This window comes from Lepidothrix coronata, unplaced genomic scaffold (genome assembly GCF_001604755.1).
Source record: "Lepidothrix coronata isolate B3197 unplaced genomic scaffold, Lepidothrix_coronata-1.0 Scaffold203, whole genome shotgun sequence".
Classification (NCBI taxonomy): domain Eukaryota; kingdom Metazoa; phylum Chordata; class Aves; order Passeriformes; family Pipridae; genus Lepidothrix; species Lepidothrix coronata.
Window position 1 is genome coordinate 554,879 of NW_016690383.1, and position 15,755 is coordinate 570,633.

Sequence of the window (15,755 nt, forward strand, 5' to 3'; positions counted from 1 at the left end):
GGAATGGTTTTAAACTAAAAGAGGAGTGATTCAGATTGGATATTAGGAGGATGTTCTTCCCTGTGAGGGTGTCAATGCACTGACACAACTTGTCTAGAGAAGCTGTGGATGTCCCACCCCTGAAAGTGTTCAAGAACAGGCTGGATAAGTCTTGGAGCAACCTGTTGTAGTGGCAGATGTCCTTATCCACAGCAGAAGGCTGGAACTAGACACAAACAATTCCATGATTCCACAACCCTCTCTGCCCAGCCTGAGCTGGGGCTTGACCTGCTGTCCCTGTGGCCCCCCACCTTGCCTGAGCTGCTGCTACGGTGGTCAGTCCACAGCAGGCAGGGACTCCCACAATGTTTTTGTAGCAGGTCAGTCCACAGCAGGCAGGGACTCCCACAATGTTTTTGCAGCAGGTCTCTCTGGGACCCTCTGTGACCAGGGAGGGGGACACAGGGTGCAGGTAAAGGGTCAGGCACCGTGGTGAGCACAGCCGTGGGCACAGTGAGGCTGTGGCCACCCTGGCACAGTTTTGAATCCATTTGGTATCAGCAGGGGGCAAATACCCTTTGCTTGGTGGAAATTCAAAACAGCTCTTCTGGGTGGGCTTGGGATTTGCATGATAAAGGAAAGAGCAGAGGAAGCCTGGGCCTCTTTTGTTTTCTTTTTTCCAGGCCAGACGTGCTCAGGGCAGAAATGCTTTGGACATTTCTCGCCTGTGCTGGGAGGAGCAGCTTAAATCCTTGGCTCCAAAACCAGGTTGTTGCCAGCTCAGCCTGAGACTTAAATTCAAGTTGATGTTTTGATGTGACAGAGTCGCTTTTAATCCTCTCTGAACCCACTGCGCAGGGACAGACAGAGAAGGGGACATCAGCTCACAGCGAAGGACTGGAAACCAGGCACCCCGAGTGGTACCATACGGCGGGAGAGGCTCGGCACAGAATCAGTAAGGATTTTTCTGATAAATTATTATTAATCAGGGGTAACGATACAGCCATTGCAGTGCAGAGCAGCAGAGGGATTTGCTGCCCGGGGGCATCAAAATTCAAACCATTCCCTCAGGCTTGTCCTGACAAGGCAAGAGAAACTGAACTTTGCTTTGCTTCTAGTTTTCCTTTGCTTTGCTTTGCTTTGCTTTGCTTTTTGGGAGGGATTTCTAGCCCCGGCAGCCTGGGCTCTGGGGTGGCAGGGGTTCCCAGCCTTTTACTGGGGGATCAGCCCCACCGCCTGAGCTCTCCTTGCTGGGTTTGCTCAGCCCTTGGCTACAGGGGCTCCCCAGGGCCCCGTTATCCAACTAGCCCTTCTCCTGGGATCTCCTCCTGGCACGGAAGGGCTCTCTGAGCCTTCATGGGTCTGTGGCTGGTGGTTGGGAGCCTGGAGCAGCAGGAGTGAGCTTTGTCTCAGCCGATCAGCAAAAGCAGCTCAGACATTGCCCAGCCCTTCTCCCCCAGAGCCTCCCGCAAGCCTGAGCCCTCCCAGGGCTCTTGTCCCCCAGGCTTGGTTCAGCAGGGATGGGATGAAGCTGTAGTGCAGCACTGGGCTGGTGCTGGCAGCTGGGGACAATGCCAGCCCTGCCATAGCTGTGGCCAGGGGACAAGGAGGGGCATGATGGGCTTCAGGAGAAATCCTACCCCAACAGCCCATATCTGGTGGGTGCCCTTGGCTCCCCAGGGCTTCCTGGGTGAAAATACCTGTCTCAAAACCAAATAGAACTCTTTTTAGCAAGGATGGGAGCACATGATGCCAGAAACTGCCTGTGTCTGAGCTGGCAGAGGAGAGACCCCTGGAGAAGTGGGCACCCTGCTCAGGTTCTTCTCTCCCCAAATCTTACATCACTTAAAGCCCAGAGCTTCACTGCTCCTGCCCCAGGGCTGGGAAGGACCCCATGGAGCTCCTGTCCCAGCAGTGCTGTGGGAGTGTAGGCAGCAGAGGAAGGATTGCTGCAGCCTCATGTACATTTGCTCCTTGCCCCTGAATAAATAACCATCCCAGAGTTATCAGGAGCTGCCAAAAGAGCTGAGTTGACATTAATTAGTAACCGAAAAGATTGGTTGGAAGGGGAATGACGCGAGCAAAATACACAGGCTTTTGTTTGCCTTCTGCAGAGAAAGTGCAGAGGGCTTCTACCCTCCCTCTCTCCCGGCCACTCACCTCTGGCCTCTGGTCCCCATGCACAAAGGTGGCACCTGCCCCATCTCAAGCTACCATGCTTTGTGGCTCCCCAGGTCTGTTCCCAGCCTTGACATTGAGAAAGCTGAAATCCCAAGACTAAGTCCTCCAAAGCGGTGATATTTTGGGCAAATATAAGCTCAAGGGTTTTCCCTGTGCCCTCTGAGCATTGCTCCCCCATCCTGTCTCATGTACGTTTTTGTCTTGCCAAGACCAGCCTGGGAAACAGCCGGGAGCTTTAATACCATGAGAATTGCTTGGAAATAAGTGTGGTAGGACCCCAAAACTGGTTTCTGGCTCAGGCCTGCTGTCCCTTCCCACTCTCTGAAGAGTGCCCAACCTGCACACGGGCTGGGGTAGAGCTGTCTGCACGTGTGGGGAGCCCTGTCCCCCACAAACGCACCTGGCTCAGTACAGACTGCGGGGGAAGCTGAGTGGGAGATCATCTCTGCCCCTTTTCCCCTGTTCTGACCTTGGTCTGTTTGTTTTCTCCTGCGGGGGCAGGCTGAGCAAACAGTGGATGCTGGGGCTCCAGCCGCTGCCGCACTCCAGCCCGCACAGTCACAGGAGGGCTGCGCTCCCGGACACCCAGGATGAGGCTGCTCTTCCCTGCCCTGGCACTGGCCCTGCTCATCACCACCCGTGCTGCTGAAGGTGAGCCTTAGCCAGCCAGGTGCCCCATGCCAGGTGCTTTGGGGATGGAGCAAGTGCAGCTCCTGGGCTGATGGAGGGGCTGAGGAGCCTGGGCAGGGGAAGAAGGGACCAGAGGATGGCCGTGGCCACTGGCAATATTGGCTACACTGCAGGACAGGGAGAAAGCAAGTGGGCAGCACGTGGGTATAGATGATGCCTTGGCAAATCCCTGGCCATCCTACAGTTGGGCTGCCAGTGTGGAGCTGGGACCCTGACACAACCTTGTGCAGGGCTCCCATCTCAGCAGGATCTGGGTGGGAGTGGGGCGAGGTGCCAGGTAGCCCCTGATGGTGGGGTTGACCATGAAGAAGTGGTGTGCCCCTAATCATGACATACTCAAGTTTGCTTTCATCCCTGGGACTGGGCTGGGGGGAGGCACAGGCCCCACTTCCCACTCCACATTACTCTTGTGCTGTGGGGTGGCTTTTGCAGACTCCTGCGAGGGCCGCTGCGATGATGGCTTTGATGCACAGCGCAAGTGCCAGTGTGACAGCCTCTGCATGTACTACCAGAGCTGCTGCAGCGACTACTCCACCGTCTGCAAGGCCAAAGGTACCAGCCTTGCAACCTCCCTCCTGGCTGGGGCATGGGGGGAATGGGGTGGCTGTGGGTGCCTGACTGGGGTAGCTCAGGGGGTCTGTGCTGGGTCAGCTCTGCACCCACCTGTGTCCACAGGGTGAAGTCAGGGCGCTGCAGCATATGGGGGTTTTGGGAGCTGGCTCACTGCTGCCCACAGCGTGGGGTCCATACAAATTGGATAGATTGGATAGTAGGAAAATGTCTTCACTGAAAGGGTGGTCAGGCACTGGAATAGGCTGCCCAGGGCTGTGGTGAAACCACCGTCCCTGGAAGTGTTAAAAAAGAGTAGTTGTGGCACTTGGGGACATGGTTTAGTGTTGGACCTGGCAGTGTTGAGTTAACAATTGGACTTGATGATCTTGGAGATTTTTTCCAACTTTAACAATTCCATGATTCCGTAAATCCGTATTGCCTGGGAGTGAGCGGCTCCCGCAACCAGACCCAGTGGGAGACACTCAGGGCTTCCTGGGACCAAACTGCTCCCCCCCACAGTGACCCGGGGAGACGTCTTTGCCTTGCCGGAGGATGACTACGTCGACTACAACCTCACTGTCGACTTTGTCACGGAAGAGCCCCCTAAGGCAGACCCCACGGAACTGCCCACATTCCCATCACCAGTGGAGACCACACCGGAGAGCAATCCAGGCCCTGAGGAGACAGAGCTGCCTGTGGACGTGGTGCCCACAACAGATGGGTTCGGGGAGCAGGATCCCGTGGACGAGCCTGAGGAGCTGTGCAGTGGGAAACGTTTTGACGCCTTCACCGACCTGAAGAACGGTTCCCTTTATGCTTTCCGAGGTACCTTGGGGACCTTTCCCAGGCACATGAGACATGCTGTCGCACCATCACCCCACAGCAACATCTGGATGCTCCTAATGCTCCCATCTCCCTTCTCTCCCCAGGGAAGTACTTCTATGAGCTGGACAAGACGAGCGTGCGGCCTGGCTACCCCAAGCTGATCAGCGACGTCTGGGGCATCGAGGGCCCCATCGACGCAGCCTTCACACGCATCAACTGCCAGGGCAAGACTTACCTCTTCAAGGTGGGCTGGAGCTGAGCTGCAGGGCTGGGGGAGCTCCCGGGGTGGCTGGCACAGCCCCCAGCCCACCCTATCCCCTCCTGGCACCCTCCATGCACCCACAAACACAGTGGTTGCCAGACATCCCCATGCCCCTGTGGCATTTCAGGGGCCCCAAGCAGCCACAGCCTCATGATGGGGCTCCCCAGTATCCACTCACTCCCCATGGCAGACCTGGGCCTGGGGGATGCTGCACCCTGACCCCACTCTGTCCCACACCCCCCAGGGCACCCAGTACTGGCGCTTTGATGATGGAACCCTGGACTCCGGGTACCCACGTGACATCTCCGAGGGCTTTGAGGGCATCCCGGACAACGTCGACGCAGCCTTCGCTCTCCCTGCACACAGCTTCCACGGCAATGAGAGAGTCTACTTCTTCAAGGGTAAGGGGTGCAGCCCCCAGCTCCTGGGCAGAGCCTGGCACCAACAGGACACCCCTCTGCTGCTCTCCCTTGGGGGTGTGTCCCTCACTAATACCCTGCACATCCTCTCCTAGGCAAGTACTACTGGTCCTATGACTTCGCCCAGCAGCCCACGCAGGCCGACTGTGAGAAGTCCTCCCCCTCCACCGTGTTCAAACACTACGCCTTCATGAACCGGGACAGCTGGGAGGATGTTTTCCAGATCCTCTTTGGCGGCAGGATGAGTAAGGGCTGGGGCAGCCCTGGGGGAAAGGGCTGGCGGGTGCCAGTACAACCCACACAGACGGGGCACAAGGGGTGCAGGCACCATGGGAGGGGGGAGCAACACCCTGCATGGGCAGGCTGGATGAGCCACCCTGTCCTGCCCAGGCCATGCACATGAACCCCCCAGGCCACAGTTTCATCTCCCACAACATCCCAAATCCCACACTCCCAACCCTTATACCCTGCACTACCCAGCCCATCACCAGCCACCTCACACCACAGCATCACTGCTGGGGACTGTTTATTATCACTGGAACTGAGGATGCCAAAGGAAGCCCCAGCTCTGGGAAAGGGGAATGAAAAATGAAGAGGAGAAGGGGGCTCGGCAGCACAGGGTTGATCCCAGCCAAGAGTGGGGTTGGGGGCTGCTCCCGCCTCTGTCTGGCCTGTTTCCCCATCACACATCCCTTCCAGGCTGGGATTCTTTGGAGCATTCCTGTGGGTCTCGGAGCAGGCACTGGGAGTTTTCCATGGAGCTGGGCTCAGCTCACCCCATACACTGCTGCTTCTCTCACTCACCCCCTGCTCCTTTTCCAGCTGGTGCGAGTGGCCCACGGCAAATCAGCAGGGACTGGCGGGGGGTGCCCAGCCCGCTGGATGCTGCCATGGCCGGCAGGATCTACGTGGCCTCCCACCAGCCCCGGAGGAGGAAGTCTCGCCGCCAGCGCAAGAGGTACAACAGCCAGAGGTCCCTGAATTTGGGATTGTGGGGCTGGCTGCAAAACGACTCTGACTCTGCGGGTGTCGAAAGCGATGGACTGTCAGGCTCCAAGTGCGAGACGCTCCAGAGTGTCTACTTCTTTGTAGGAGGTGAGTCTGGCATGGCAGAATCTGGGAATGATGTGGCACCAGGGCTGCCAGGGCAGGGGGAGGGCTCCTTTCTCTCTGTGACATCTCCAAGCACTGGGACACAGTGGGAAGGTGCCCAGGGCTGGCAGTGAGGGCTGGCAGCTCCCCACAGCCAAGAGCAGTCCTGACAGCCATCTCCCCTTCCTCCCAGACAAGTACTACCGTGTCAACCTGCGCACCAAGCGCGTGGACCTGGTGCAGCCGCGCTATCCCCGCTCCATCGCCCAGTACTGGCTGGACTGCCCGCAGCCCGGGGAGGAGAGCACCTGAGTGGGATCCCCGGAGCCGCCGGCAGCACAGCCCCAGCTAGACAGAAATAAACTGTGAGTGCCGTGCAGGCTGGAGAGCCCCGTGTGTATGTCCATACAATGGGTCTGTGTGATCCTTGTAGTCCCAGATCCCTGTGTCCCCGAGAGCTGTGGTTGTCCCCCCAGTCCGTGCCAGATCCCTGCTGCTGGCCCCATCCACGGTGCGACTGTGGCTGCTCAGATCTGCTCTGCCAGCCAGTCCAGTGCCTCTTCCCACTGGAGGAGAGGGACAGTGCCGGCAGCTGCCAGCAGAGAGCCATCAGGGTTAGCTCTCCACTGCCCCTGGGATCAGTCCATAGCCCCATGTGTGAGTGGCTGTGCTGAGGATAGGTGCCCATCCTGGAGGGACCCCATCTGAGGCCCTACCTGATCTCCCCTCATTGCCTTGCTCACCTCTGGTCTCTGGCAATCCTGGCCATGGTGGTGCCGAAGGGATGACCCTTCCCTCAGGGCTGGGACCGCGCTCTGGGCCTGGGAGCTCCCGAGGGAGTGGGTGCTGCTGAGACAAGCTCCTGCTTCTGCCCTGGCTCCTGCCATGAGGACATGAACAAACCCTGACCCACTGTCTCACCACCGCCCCAAAACCCCAAGGGCTTCCTGAACTGCAGCTGATGCCCAGTGGCCCTGGCTCTCACCGCTTTCCCTGGTGTGGCTGGGGGTGCCTGTGGAGCTGATGGGAGCCAGGCAGACCTGTGTCCTCCTGTCTGAGGGGCAGAACACCAGCACTTCCCTCGGGGGGAGCCGGCTGCAGCATGGGGGGCACTGGCAGTACCTGTGGGAGAGCAGAGAGGGCAAGGCTGCTATGCCACACTGTGCCACCCCCCTCCAAAGAGCCCTGGGGCTGTACCTGGGACACGGTGGCATCAGCTGGCCCGGGACAGCACTGTGGGCACCCTGGGCAGCTGGAGCGGCCGGAGGCAGGAGGCAGCTTCTGCAAGAGTGGACAGCAGCAGGTGGGTGGTTTATGCATCCTCCCCTTGCCATGGGCAGGATATGCATGGAGCCCAGGGTCCCCCACTCTCACCGGCAGCCGGGGGATGGAGGCAGACGTTGTGTTGGGCTGTCGGAGCCTTGTGGAGTGGCCAGGGGGGATTTGGGGGGCGTGGGCACTCCGGAGCAGGGGCTGGTTGTCACAGGAGCTGCGTGTGGCTCTGTGGGAAGGGCCATCTGGGATGTCACCACTGGGGTCTGGGGACAACCAGGGCTGCCTGGGGAGCAGTGAGGGAACATGGCAGGGCGTTGGCAACCTTCAGAGAGCCTCAGAGCCCTGCCCAGCCCCAAAGAGTTCCTGGGAGAAGCTGGCCGGCACTGAGTGCTATCCAGCTGGGGGCTCTGGCTGTCCCATTGACCCCTTGATGCCCTGTTCAGGGGTCCTGCGCATGCCCCCCATACCTCATGTGCTCATTCTCCACCACGAAATCCCGCAGGAGACCGTAGAGGCTGGGCCAGGCTGGCGTTCCCTCCGAAGGGAGCTGCCTTTCAGGAGGGAGGTGATGCAGCCCTGTGGGGCCGTACCTGCCTCCCCAGCTCAGGCAAGCTTTTGGAGGGTTCCCTGGGACCTCTGTGCTCCTCACTGGCACCCTGGGCAGGCACAGCTGCTGGCGCAGGGAGAGGTTTTCCAGCTTTAGGGCATGGATTTCTTCCTCCAAGGTTTGCAGCAGCTTCTCCCGGGACACCTGGGAGCATAAGGGGATGGCTCAGGGGGGTCCAAAAAGAAGGGCAGAGGGGCTCAGAAGGGTTCCCTGTCTGTAATACCCTGTTGGCCAGGGGTCTGGTGGTGACCCTCCCAGCCCGGCTGGCATAGTGCAGTGTACTCAGTGTCTCTGAGAGGCAGCGTGAGGATGGAGAGATGCAGGCGACCTGCAGACAAGGAGGAGACGCAGGTGAGCTGTCACTGTCCCCCTCCAGCCCTCCAACCCATGGGGCAAGCCCCCTGCTCAGCCCTCCTCCATGCATGTACCATCAGGGTGACGCCTGAGCCGCCCAGGGAGCGGGCCAGCAGCCGGGTGAGCTTGCTGTCCCGGTATGGGATGTGTGTCCACTTCCCTCGGGGTTTGGCCAACAGAGAGATGCAATGTCCTGCCGAAGGATGAGCCACAAAGGATGCAACAGGGCTCTGGTGAGGACCAGCAGCTTGTGCTCCCCTGGTGGGTCACACAACTCTTACCCAGTGCCAGGAGGCTGCGGTTGATGCTGTTGGCCTCCATGGAGAGCTCCCCACTGGAGCCGGTCTCCTTCACCCGCTCGCTGCCGGCTAGGTCCACGAAGCAGAGTGTGCCCTGCTTGCTGGGGCAGGTGCTGGGCTGGGGGACCCACGTTGGTGGAGTAATGCTTTGGTGCCCCTCAACCCTTCCCCGTGGCCCACAGCAGTGCCCCGACCCCTGGGTCTGGAACTGGGCTCCCTGCTGCTCACCACAGCCCCACCATTGTGACCTTGAGGAGGAGGACATGATCCCACCAGCCTGGGGCTGTTTGTACCCCCACAATGAGCCCTGGACCCCCCAAACCCTCCCCCAGAGCAGGACATGTGCTCACAGCCCGGCTGCGGATGTGGATGGTCAGAAGAGCATGGCTGCGGCTTGAGTGCCTGTTGAGGGCATGCGCTGAGGTTCGTCGCCTCTGGGATCCTGCCAGGGATGGAATTGAGAGCTGCAGGGAGGCAGGACACCCCACACTCTGGTAGGGCACCCACTGCCCACCCCCTGACAGACAGGAGCCTGCCTTGGCTCTGCGACAGGAAGGGAAGCTGTTACTCTTGGCTGTCATTGGAGCCCCACCAGCCCTGGGAACAGACTGCAGGGGGCTGAATCCCCCCATACCAGGTCTAGAACTCCCTGAACATGCCCCAGTCCTGCACCCGTGGCACAGCACCTTGCAGGAGCAGGCTGACAATGGCCTCCAGGTTCTCGAAGTCCACGCTGAGCTGGTTCTCCACGTAGAAGCCACGGGTTTTGCTCCACCGCAGGGGCAGAGCGCACGGCGGCCCCGGGCTCAGCAGGTCCCGGACCTGCGGGTATGGCAGAGGGAAGGCACAGGGGCAGTGGGGCACAGAGTGCCGGCAGGGCCGGATGGGGGGCTGGGCAGGCACTTACCTGCTCGTTGTAGATCTCGAGGTAGGAAGCACTGAGAGCCAGGTCTGAGCCACGGCTCCGGCTCTGCTCCAGGAGGCAGGCGAAGGACCTCTGCATCAGCCCCAGCAGGGCCGGGGACGCCGGCTGGGTCTCACTCTGCGGAGATGCCAGAATGGTGAGTGATCAACAGTATTGGGCACCCACCTGCTCCGAGAGCGCATGACCGAGTGGGAAGAGCCCATTCCACCACCAGGATCAGGTGAGGTGCGGAGGGACAGCAGTGTACCTGGGTGAGGGGTCCCATCAGGGTGTAGGTCTTCCCCGAACCTGTCTGCCCGAAGGCAAAGACGGTGCAGGAGAAGCTGGGGAAGATGCTGAGAGTCAGGCATGGCCCCAGGCCGTGGCACAGGGATGCCACCTCCCGGCACAGCCCCGGCAGTGCAGACCCGCCGACGATGCCCGGCGTGGGGTGGATGGAGGTCTGGGGTCCACGGGGGGCTGGCCAGGACTTACCCATCTATCGCCAGCTCCACCAGCTGCCTCATCCCGCTGCCTTCGAACACAGCCTCCTGTGAGGCGCTGGCGTCGAACACGGCGCTGAACCCAAAGGTGGCATCGTGCCTGGCCGCGCTCACCTGGGCGTGGGGACAGAGGCAGCTCAGAGGGTGCCGCAGCACCCCCCGACCCCCCGGCTGGCAGGTGGCACTTACGTGGACCGCACCGTCACCGAGGCTATGCACAACCCGCCGGTCACCTCGCCGCGTCTCCGTACAGGTCAGTGGTCGGACCCTAACGATGGGGCGTGCACGGGAGGACACAGAGGTGTCACTACTTGTGGACTCTGGGGAGCTCCGCTGTGCCCCTGCCCCAGGCAGGGAGATCCCTGCCGCGCTCCCGAGCCCTTCGCGTCCCCCTCCTTACCTTAGCACCACCCTCAGCCGCGTCTCTCTGCCCTCCACGGGGCCCTCCCGCTCCTCTCCGGGACTCCTGTGGGGAGCAGAAGGCAGTGGGGTGGTGGGTACCTCCCAGCTGGGGGTTCTGCCGGCCGGCACCCCGGGGGCTGGGGTAGAGGGAGCCGCAGTCATGCTGCGCTCAAGCCGCCCTCCCACGCCCACTGCGCCCCGGGCCCTGGCAGGGGACAGAGCTCAGTGTTCCCCCATGTCTCCGCAGAGGGACGGTCCAATGCCCCCAGACTATTTGCGATGCCTCCCCCGCCGGCTGCATCAGCCGGGCCGTCACTGCCCAGGTCCTGCTGCTCCAAGACGCAGTGGCCTCCCTCCGCTCCGTCTCCCTCACAACTTACGGTCTCTCCTGGCCCCGTGGGAGCGTTCCGGGCCGGCGGTCCGTCTGGGGCTCCCCGCCCCGCTCCCCCTCCGGCTCCATGCGCCCTCCAGCACCCCGCACTTGGGGGTGCCCGCAGCTCCCGGCCGGCCCCGGCGGGAGCCACCGCCAGCCGGCCCGGGCTGCCCCGCACAACCGGTACCACCGCTCCGGTTAAACATTGACCGTGCCAGCCCCGCAGGAGAGCGGCGGCCGCACAGCGGGGGGCGAGCGGGGGGGCGGGCGGGGAACCGGGGAGGGGGCGCAGGGGGCAGATGGGTCACCGAGCCCGGGGATCCTCACGGGTCGTACAGTGCCCCGACGGCGGCGGGGGGGATGCCAGTACGAGCAGTGGTGGGATTACTGGTCCCCGGGGGTGCAGGGGGGGACGGCCCCCGAGTCAGCCGAGGCTATCGGGCACTGCCATCGGGGGTGCGGAGCGAGGACCGGCCCCGGGAGCCGTCGGGAAGAGATGGGGGGGGGCAGCACCGCCCGCTCGGGGCGGTCCCAGCCCGCCGGGGGGGACTCGTGGGGGATAAAAGCCGGGGCGGCGGCGGCGGGGCCGGGGGAGCCGGGCAGGATGAGCGCGGCCCCGGGCACCTCCCGCGCCCCCCAGCCCCTGCTCCGCTTCCCCGAGGGGGCGGGCGGGCCGGGCGGCGGGCGGGCGGCGGGGGGAGGTGGCGGCCCGGGGCCGTGCCCCTGCCCCTGCCCGGGGGGGCCGCGGAAGCGGCGGCGGACCACGTTCAGCCGGGGGCAGCTGTCGGAGCTGGAGCGGGCCTTCGCCGCAGTGCCCTACCCAGACATCGCCACCCGGGAGCGCCTAGCCGAGCTCACCCAGCTGCCCGAGGCCAAGATTCAGGTGAGCGCGGACGGGACCCTCCCCTCCATCCCACCCTCCCGGGGCCGGGACCTCCTCTCTTCCCCGGGGGGCTGCCCCGTCGGGCCGCTGTCCGCGTCTCACAGTTCCCCTCGCCCGTCCCAGGTCTGGTTCCAGAATCGCCGCGCCCGCAGGATCCGCAGCGCCAAACCGGAGCCTCCGCCGCTACCGCCGCTGCCGCCTCCCGGGGAGCGGGGTCCCCCAGCGGCACCCCCCGACGGCAGCACCCCGGGCCCGGCCCCTGCCCTGCCGCCGCCAGGAGCCCGCAGCCCCGCTCGGGGCCTCCCCACCTCGCTGGGCTCCATCTCCGACCTCATCTACAGCGCGGCCATCACCAACCTGGGCGAGCTGTAGCCGTGGTGGGGACCCCCTGGGCACTGGGGACCCCCATGGTATTGCGGCCCCCACGGATTAGCGCCACGATTTCATTAGGGTGTGGAATTACTGCCGGTCCCGAAGGTCCCGAGGATGTCATCCAATATCCTAAATGTCGGTGCGGCTGTGGCGGGGGCAGCTCCCCATCAGCCCCCTAATACCGACTAATCTTTTGGAAAAAAATACCTTAATCTGGGGCCGTATCCACGGATGATTGTGGCACGGCCGCCCCTAATCCGCAGGCACGTTCGCAGGTGCCGGCAGATCTCCCCGTATCGGATATTAAACTGTGTTTCCACAGGGGCTTATCTGCCATCAGAGCATTAATCACCGTGTCCAGCCCTGGCAGGGTGCCCACCCGGCAGGTGTCCAGATCTCCTGGGCCTGGCAGGGACAGCCTGGGTGCCCCCTCCCCACTGTGGCTGCACTAAGCTGGCTCTGCTCTCTGCTCCGTGACACCCAAAAAGGCCCCAGGATGTGCATTAAGGTGCATCCCTTCCCTACCCCCAGAAGCTGGGTACCCTTTGGCAGAGGGTTGGGAGCACCATGCACCCCTCGCTGCTCCATCTACAGCTCCTGCTCCTCCCTGAGGCACCAAGAGCCACAGGGCCATGGCTCAGGTCATGCAGCTCCTGTGTGAGGACACTGAGCCGGGTGCTGACCCCAAAGTGGCTGCACCAGACTCTGTCATCCTCCTGAACGGATCTGTGTGGATGGGGAAAGGGCTCGTCCCCAAACACCAGCTGGGTTGGGTGCTGCCATCTGAGCCTCGAGAGAATAACGGTTCCCAAAAGCAAGTGACAGATCAGACAGAGCAGAGGGCAGGCAGAGGGGGGTTTTGACATGGGATGGAGCAGGATGTGGAATGCAGAGGGAAAGGAAAGATTCACAGCTCCCTGTGGTGTCTTTCAGATATGTGTTCCATGTACCAGCAGATGTTCCCCAACATGAAGGAAGAAGGTTACAAACACACAATGTTATTTATTTCCAGAATACAAGGACAGGAACTTCACAGGAGAACAGGAATGGTGGGAGCTGATGCCCCTCTCCATGCTGGGGTGGTCAGAGTCCACAGCCATTCCCTCTTCTGTTCTGCAGCTGGATTTTCAATCCATAATTCATGGATTTTCAATCCATAATTCATTTCGGGAGCAGGAAGCAAAGGACGAGCCTGAGGAATGCAGCCATCTTCCCGTAGCAGGAGCAGGTAAAAACAGATGGGACAAGACAAAACTGTTCCAAATTAACGGCTCCTGGGGAGGACAAAAAGCCTCCAGCACGAAGGCTGCAGTTCATGGTCATAGTTTCCCAAGGTCCCCTTCGAGGGTCCGCACCATCACGTACAGCTCGGCCAAGCCCACCACCGAGGCCACAATGACGGCTGACAGGACGCGCTGGGGACATAAAAGAGAGAGGGGTGACCCTGGGTGTGCGGCCGTGGTGCCACTCTGGACTGGGCAGCACAGTGTGCTGCAGGGAGGCCGTGCTCGCTCACCGCTGCCGTCTCTGCGAAGACGTACTGGCTGCCCAGGTAGGTGCAGGCGAAGGCGGCCACCACGGTGACAATGAAGTTGAATATGGTGATGACAACGGCCTTCACGGAGCGCACTGGGGGAGAGAAGGGGGCAAGTGGTTGGTTTTAAGTAAGACTGGGTAGTAGGGCTGGGGATAAGGTGCAATCATACTACAGAGCTGGCCCGGGGCCGCCTCAGCTGGGATACAGGAATCCCGCAGGAGTCACACGCTTGGTGCCTCCAGAAATATTGGTAAGAATGACCACCAGGCTCCTTTATTCAAGGAACACTTTAGTGTGTGAAAACCTTCTGGTGAGATATTCGGTCTGATGTCAACAGCTGGACATGGAACAGTTCCTGTGACTGTCCTGTCAGCAAACACTGCTGGGTGTCAGCAGGACACCAGGCAGCCGCTCACCTTGTCTCCCAAATTCAGCCAATGGCCCCTTCATCTCCTGAAAAAAAGGGATTAAAACAACTTGTGATTGGTTGTATTTTAATGTTGATAATAACATGGTTATTGTGTGTGCAGAATAAAAGCAATGCCAATGCCCTGTGCTGTCCCCAGGACTCCGAGATTCAGAGAGATTTTGGTGGGCTGTGGGGGAACAGCAGTTTCACTGCACACAGGTTTCTCTGGGATTTTGTTTGTGGTCTGATTCAAGGCTGTTCGGAAGGGATTGTTTCTAATCAAACCACTTCTCTGAGTGGGAGCTTTTTTTGCATGTGGGTTCTCTGCTGCGGTTTGTCTCTTATTAGAGACATGAAAGTGTCTCACTTTGTCACCTGTTTCACACAGCTGGCAATGAGATGGTGTCAAGCTCTGTTGTCACATCAGGCATGGTTACACCATGATACCGGGGAGGGGCAGGGAAGATGTGATGAGCACACAGGTGTGGGAACACTGCTCTGCTCCACTGTTTGGAAGGAATGTGGCTGTTTAGCTCTGTTACAACCACCCTGGATCACAGATCACAGAATGGTTTGCCTTGGGAGGGACCTTAAAGACCATCTCATTCCAACCCTCTGCCATGGGCAGGGACATCTTCCACTAGATCAGGTTTTTCCAAGCCTCATCCAGCCTGGAGTGGCCAAGCTTGGCAGAGACCAAAGTCTGGAGGAAATGTGCAGGGACTTGAATACACAAGGATGTCAGGTACAGTGTGGAGGCATAACAGGATGGGATCACAAGGAATGCCAGCAGGAAGGGATGCTGGCTTGTCCAAACAACTACTGTGCCAGAAGATATCGGCTCTCTCAGGAAAGGATGAATGCTTAAATATTACCCTGTTTTTTCAGCTTTTACCCTGATGAGATAATTTTAAAACTATGACAAAAATGTAAGCGGCAGGGATGCTCCCAGTCAAACATTTACCTTGGGTGCTCAGTCTCCCAGATCAGAATCTCAGATCTTTGGCACGGGTTAGCAGTTCCCAAAAGTCAGTATGTCTGTTCACCACCCTGTTAACCCTGTCCTACACCTGCCCTCAGCACCGGATCTCTTGTTCCTGGTGCATTTACAGCGTGCTCTCCTCCAGTCCCTGTCACATTCCCTGTGCACTGCACTCACTCTAAGGGGTAAATCTCCTTTGCTGACAGGTTGCCACGTGTTTGAGGGATGAGTCCTGACAGCAGGCACTGCAGCAGCCCCTCACCTGGCCGGTGATGTTGCGGGTCATCCGCTGGTACTCCTCGTGTGCCAGCTTGGCCTTGATCCGCTCCAGCCGGGCCACCAGCTCGGGGTTCTGTGGGAAGCACAGACTCACCGTAAGAACCGGGGGCTGCCGCCACCTCCTCCCGCGACTCATGTCCAGCCCTCACCTACCCGCGGCGGCACCGGCACTTCGGGCAGGTGGATCTCGCAGCCTTCCAGCAGCTCGTGTAGGTGCAGTGGGGACCCTGTGTGGGGTGCGGGGGGGAAAGCGCGGTCACGGCGCGGTCACGGTGCGGTCATCGCCTCCCGCGGCGCAGTGCGGCCTACCTGCCTCCCGCAGCGCGGCGTGCACCCTCCGCAGCAGGCTAAAAGGCACCAGCGCTCCTTCTGTCGCCAGCGCCGCCTCCATATCACCCCGCAGCCCCGCGGGCAGCGCCGCCAGCTCCCCGGCCTGCACCGCCCGCCGCAGCCGCGGCCCGGCCCGCACCGACGACGCCATGTTGGCCCGGCGGCCGTCTCCAAGGCGACCGAGGGGAGCATAGAGAGGGCGGGGCAGAGCGGCCGCGCGGGGAGGGGGCGGGGAGAGCGGAGGGG

The 15,755-nt window shown here is 61.0% G+C and overlaps 4 protein-coding genes across 9 annotated transcripts; 2 read left to right on the top strand and 2 right to left on the bottom strand.

Annotated features, from left to right (window-relative positions):
* The first annotated feature begins 839 nt into the window (after window positions 1-839).
* On the top strand, window positions 840-6,379 carry VTN (vitronectin). Of its 2 annotated transcripts, XM_017832497.1 has the most exons (9): window positions 840-934; window positions 2,662-2,811; window positions 3,283-3,402; window positions 3,922-4,227; window positions 4,332-4,471; window positions 4,734-4,890; window positions 5,004-5,153; window positions 5,731-6,003; window positions 6,194-6,379. In XM_017832497.1, the coding sequence occupies exons 2-9, from the start codon at window positions 2,751-2,753 to the stop codon at window positions 6,310-6,312; spliced, it is 1,326 nt and encodes a 441-aa protein (XP_017687986.1). In that variant the 5' UTR covers window positions 840-934; window positions 2,662-2,750; the 3' UTR covers window positions 6,313-6,379. The 2 variants fall into 2 exon arrangements, with proteins under 2 accessions (XP_017687986.1, XP_017687987.1); XM_017832498.1 differs by lacking the exon at window positions 840-934 and having other exon boundaries at window positions 2,603-2,811.
* Window positions 6,327-10,826, bottom strand: KIF12 (kinesin family member 12). Of its 5 annotated transcripts, none has more exons than XM_017832494.1 (17): window positions 10,725-10,826; window positions 10,343-10,408; window positions 10,132-10,210; window positions 9,935-10,056; window positions 9,708-9,783; window positions 9,443-9,577; window positions 9,222-9,357; window positions 8,886-8,977; window positions 8,518-8,653; window positions 8,311-8,429; window positions 8,106-8,210; window positions 7,866-8,026; window positions 7,375-7,501; window positions 7,198-7,281; window positions 6,986-7,122; window positions 6,744-6,880; window positions 6,327-6,566 (listed from the first exon to the last, which is right to left on the bottom strand). In XM_017832494.1, exons 1-17 carry the CDS (start codon window positions 10,802-10,804, stop codon window positions 6,349-6,351), a joined length of 2,010 nt encoding a protein of 669 aa, XP_017687983.1. In that variant the 5' UTR covers window positions 10,805-10,826; the 3' UTR covers window positions 6,327-6,348. The 5 variants fall into 5 exon arrangements, with proteins under 5 accessions (XP_017687983.1, XP_017687981.1, XP_017687980.1 ...); XM_017832492.1 differs by having other exon boundaries at window positions 7,375-7,558; XM_017832491.1 differs by having other exon boundaries at window positions 6,986-7,095; window positions 7,375-7,558; window positions 7,743-8,026.
* A 387-nt stretch (window positions 10,827-11,213) lies between these two features.
* SEBOX (SEBOX homeobox) lies at window positions 11,214-12,965 on the top strand. The gene is made up of 2 exons (XM_017832471.1): window positions 11,214-11,600; window positions 11,724-12,965. Exons 1-2 carry the CDS (start codon window positions 11,214-11,216, stop codon window positions 11,970-11,972), a joined length of 636 nt encoding a protein of 211 aa, XP_017687960.1. The 3' UTR covers window positions 11,973-12,965.
* On the bottom strand, window positions 12,951-15,660 carry TMEM199 (transmembrane protein 199). The gene is made up of 6 exons (XM_017832500.1): window positions 15,489-15,660; window positions 15,333-15,406; window positions 15,163-15,252; window positions 13,926-13,962; window positions 13,489-13,601; window positions 12,951-13,387 (listed from the first exon to the last, which is right to left on the bottom strand). Exons 1-6 carry the CDS (start codon window positions 15,658-15,660, stop codon window positions 13,292-13,294), a joined length of 582 nt encoding a protein of 193 aa, XP_017687989.1. The 3' UTR covers window positions 12,951-13,291.
* Window positions 15,661-15,755: the final 95 nt, after the last annotated feature.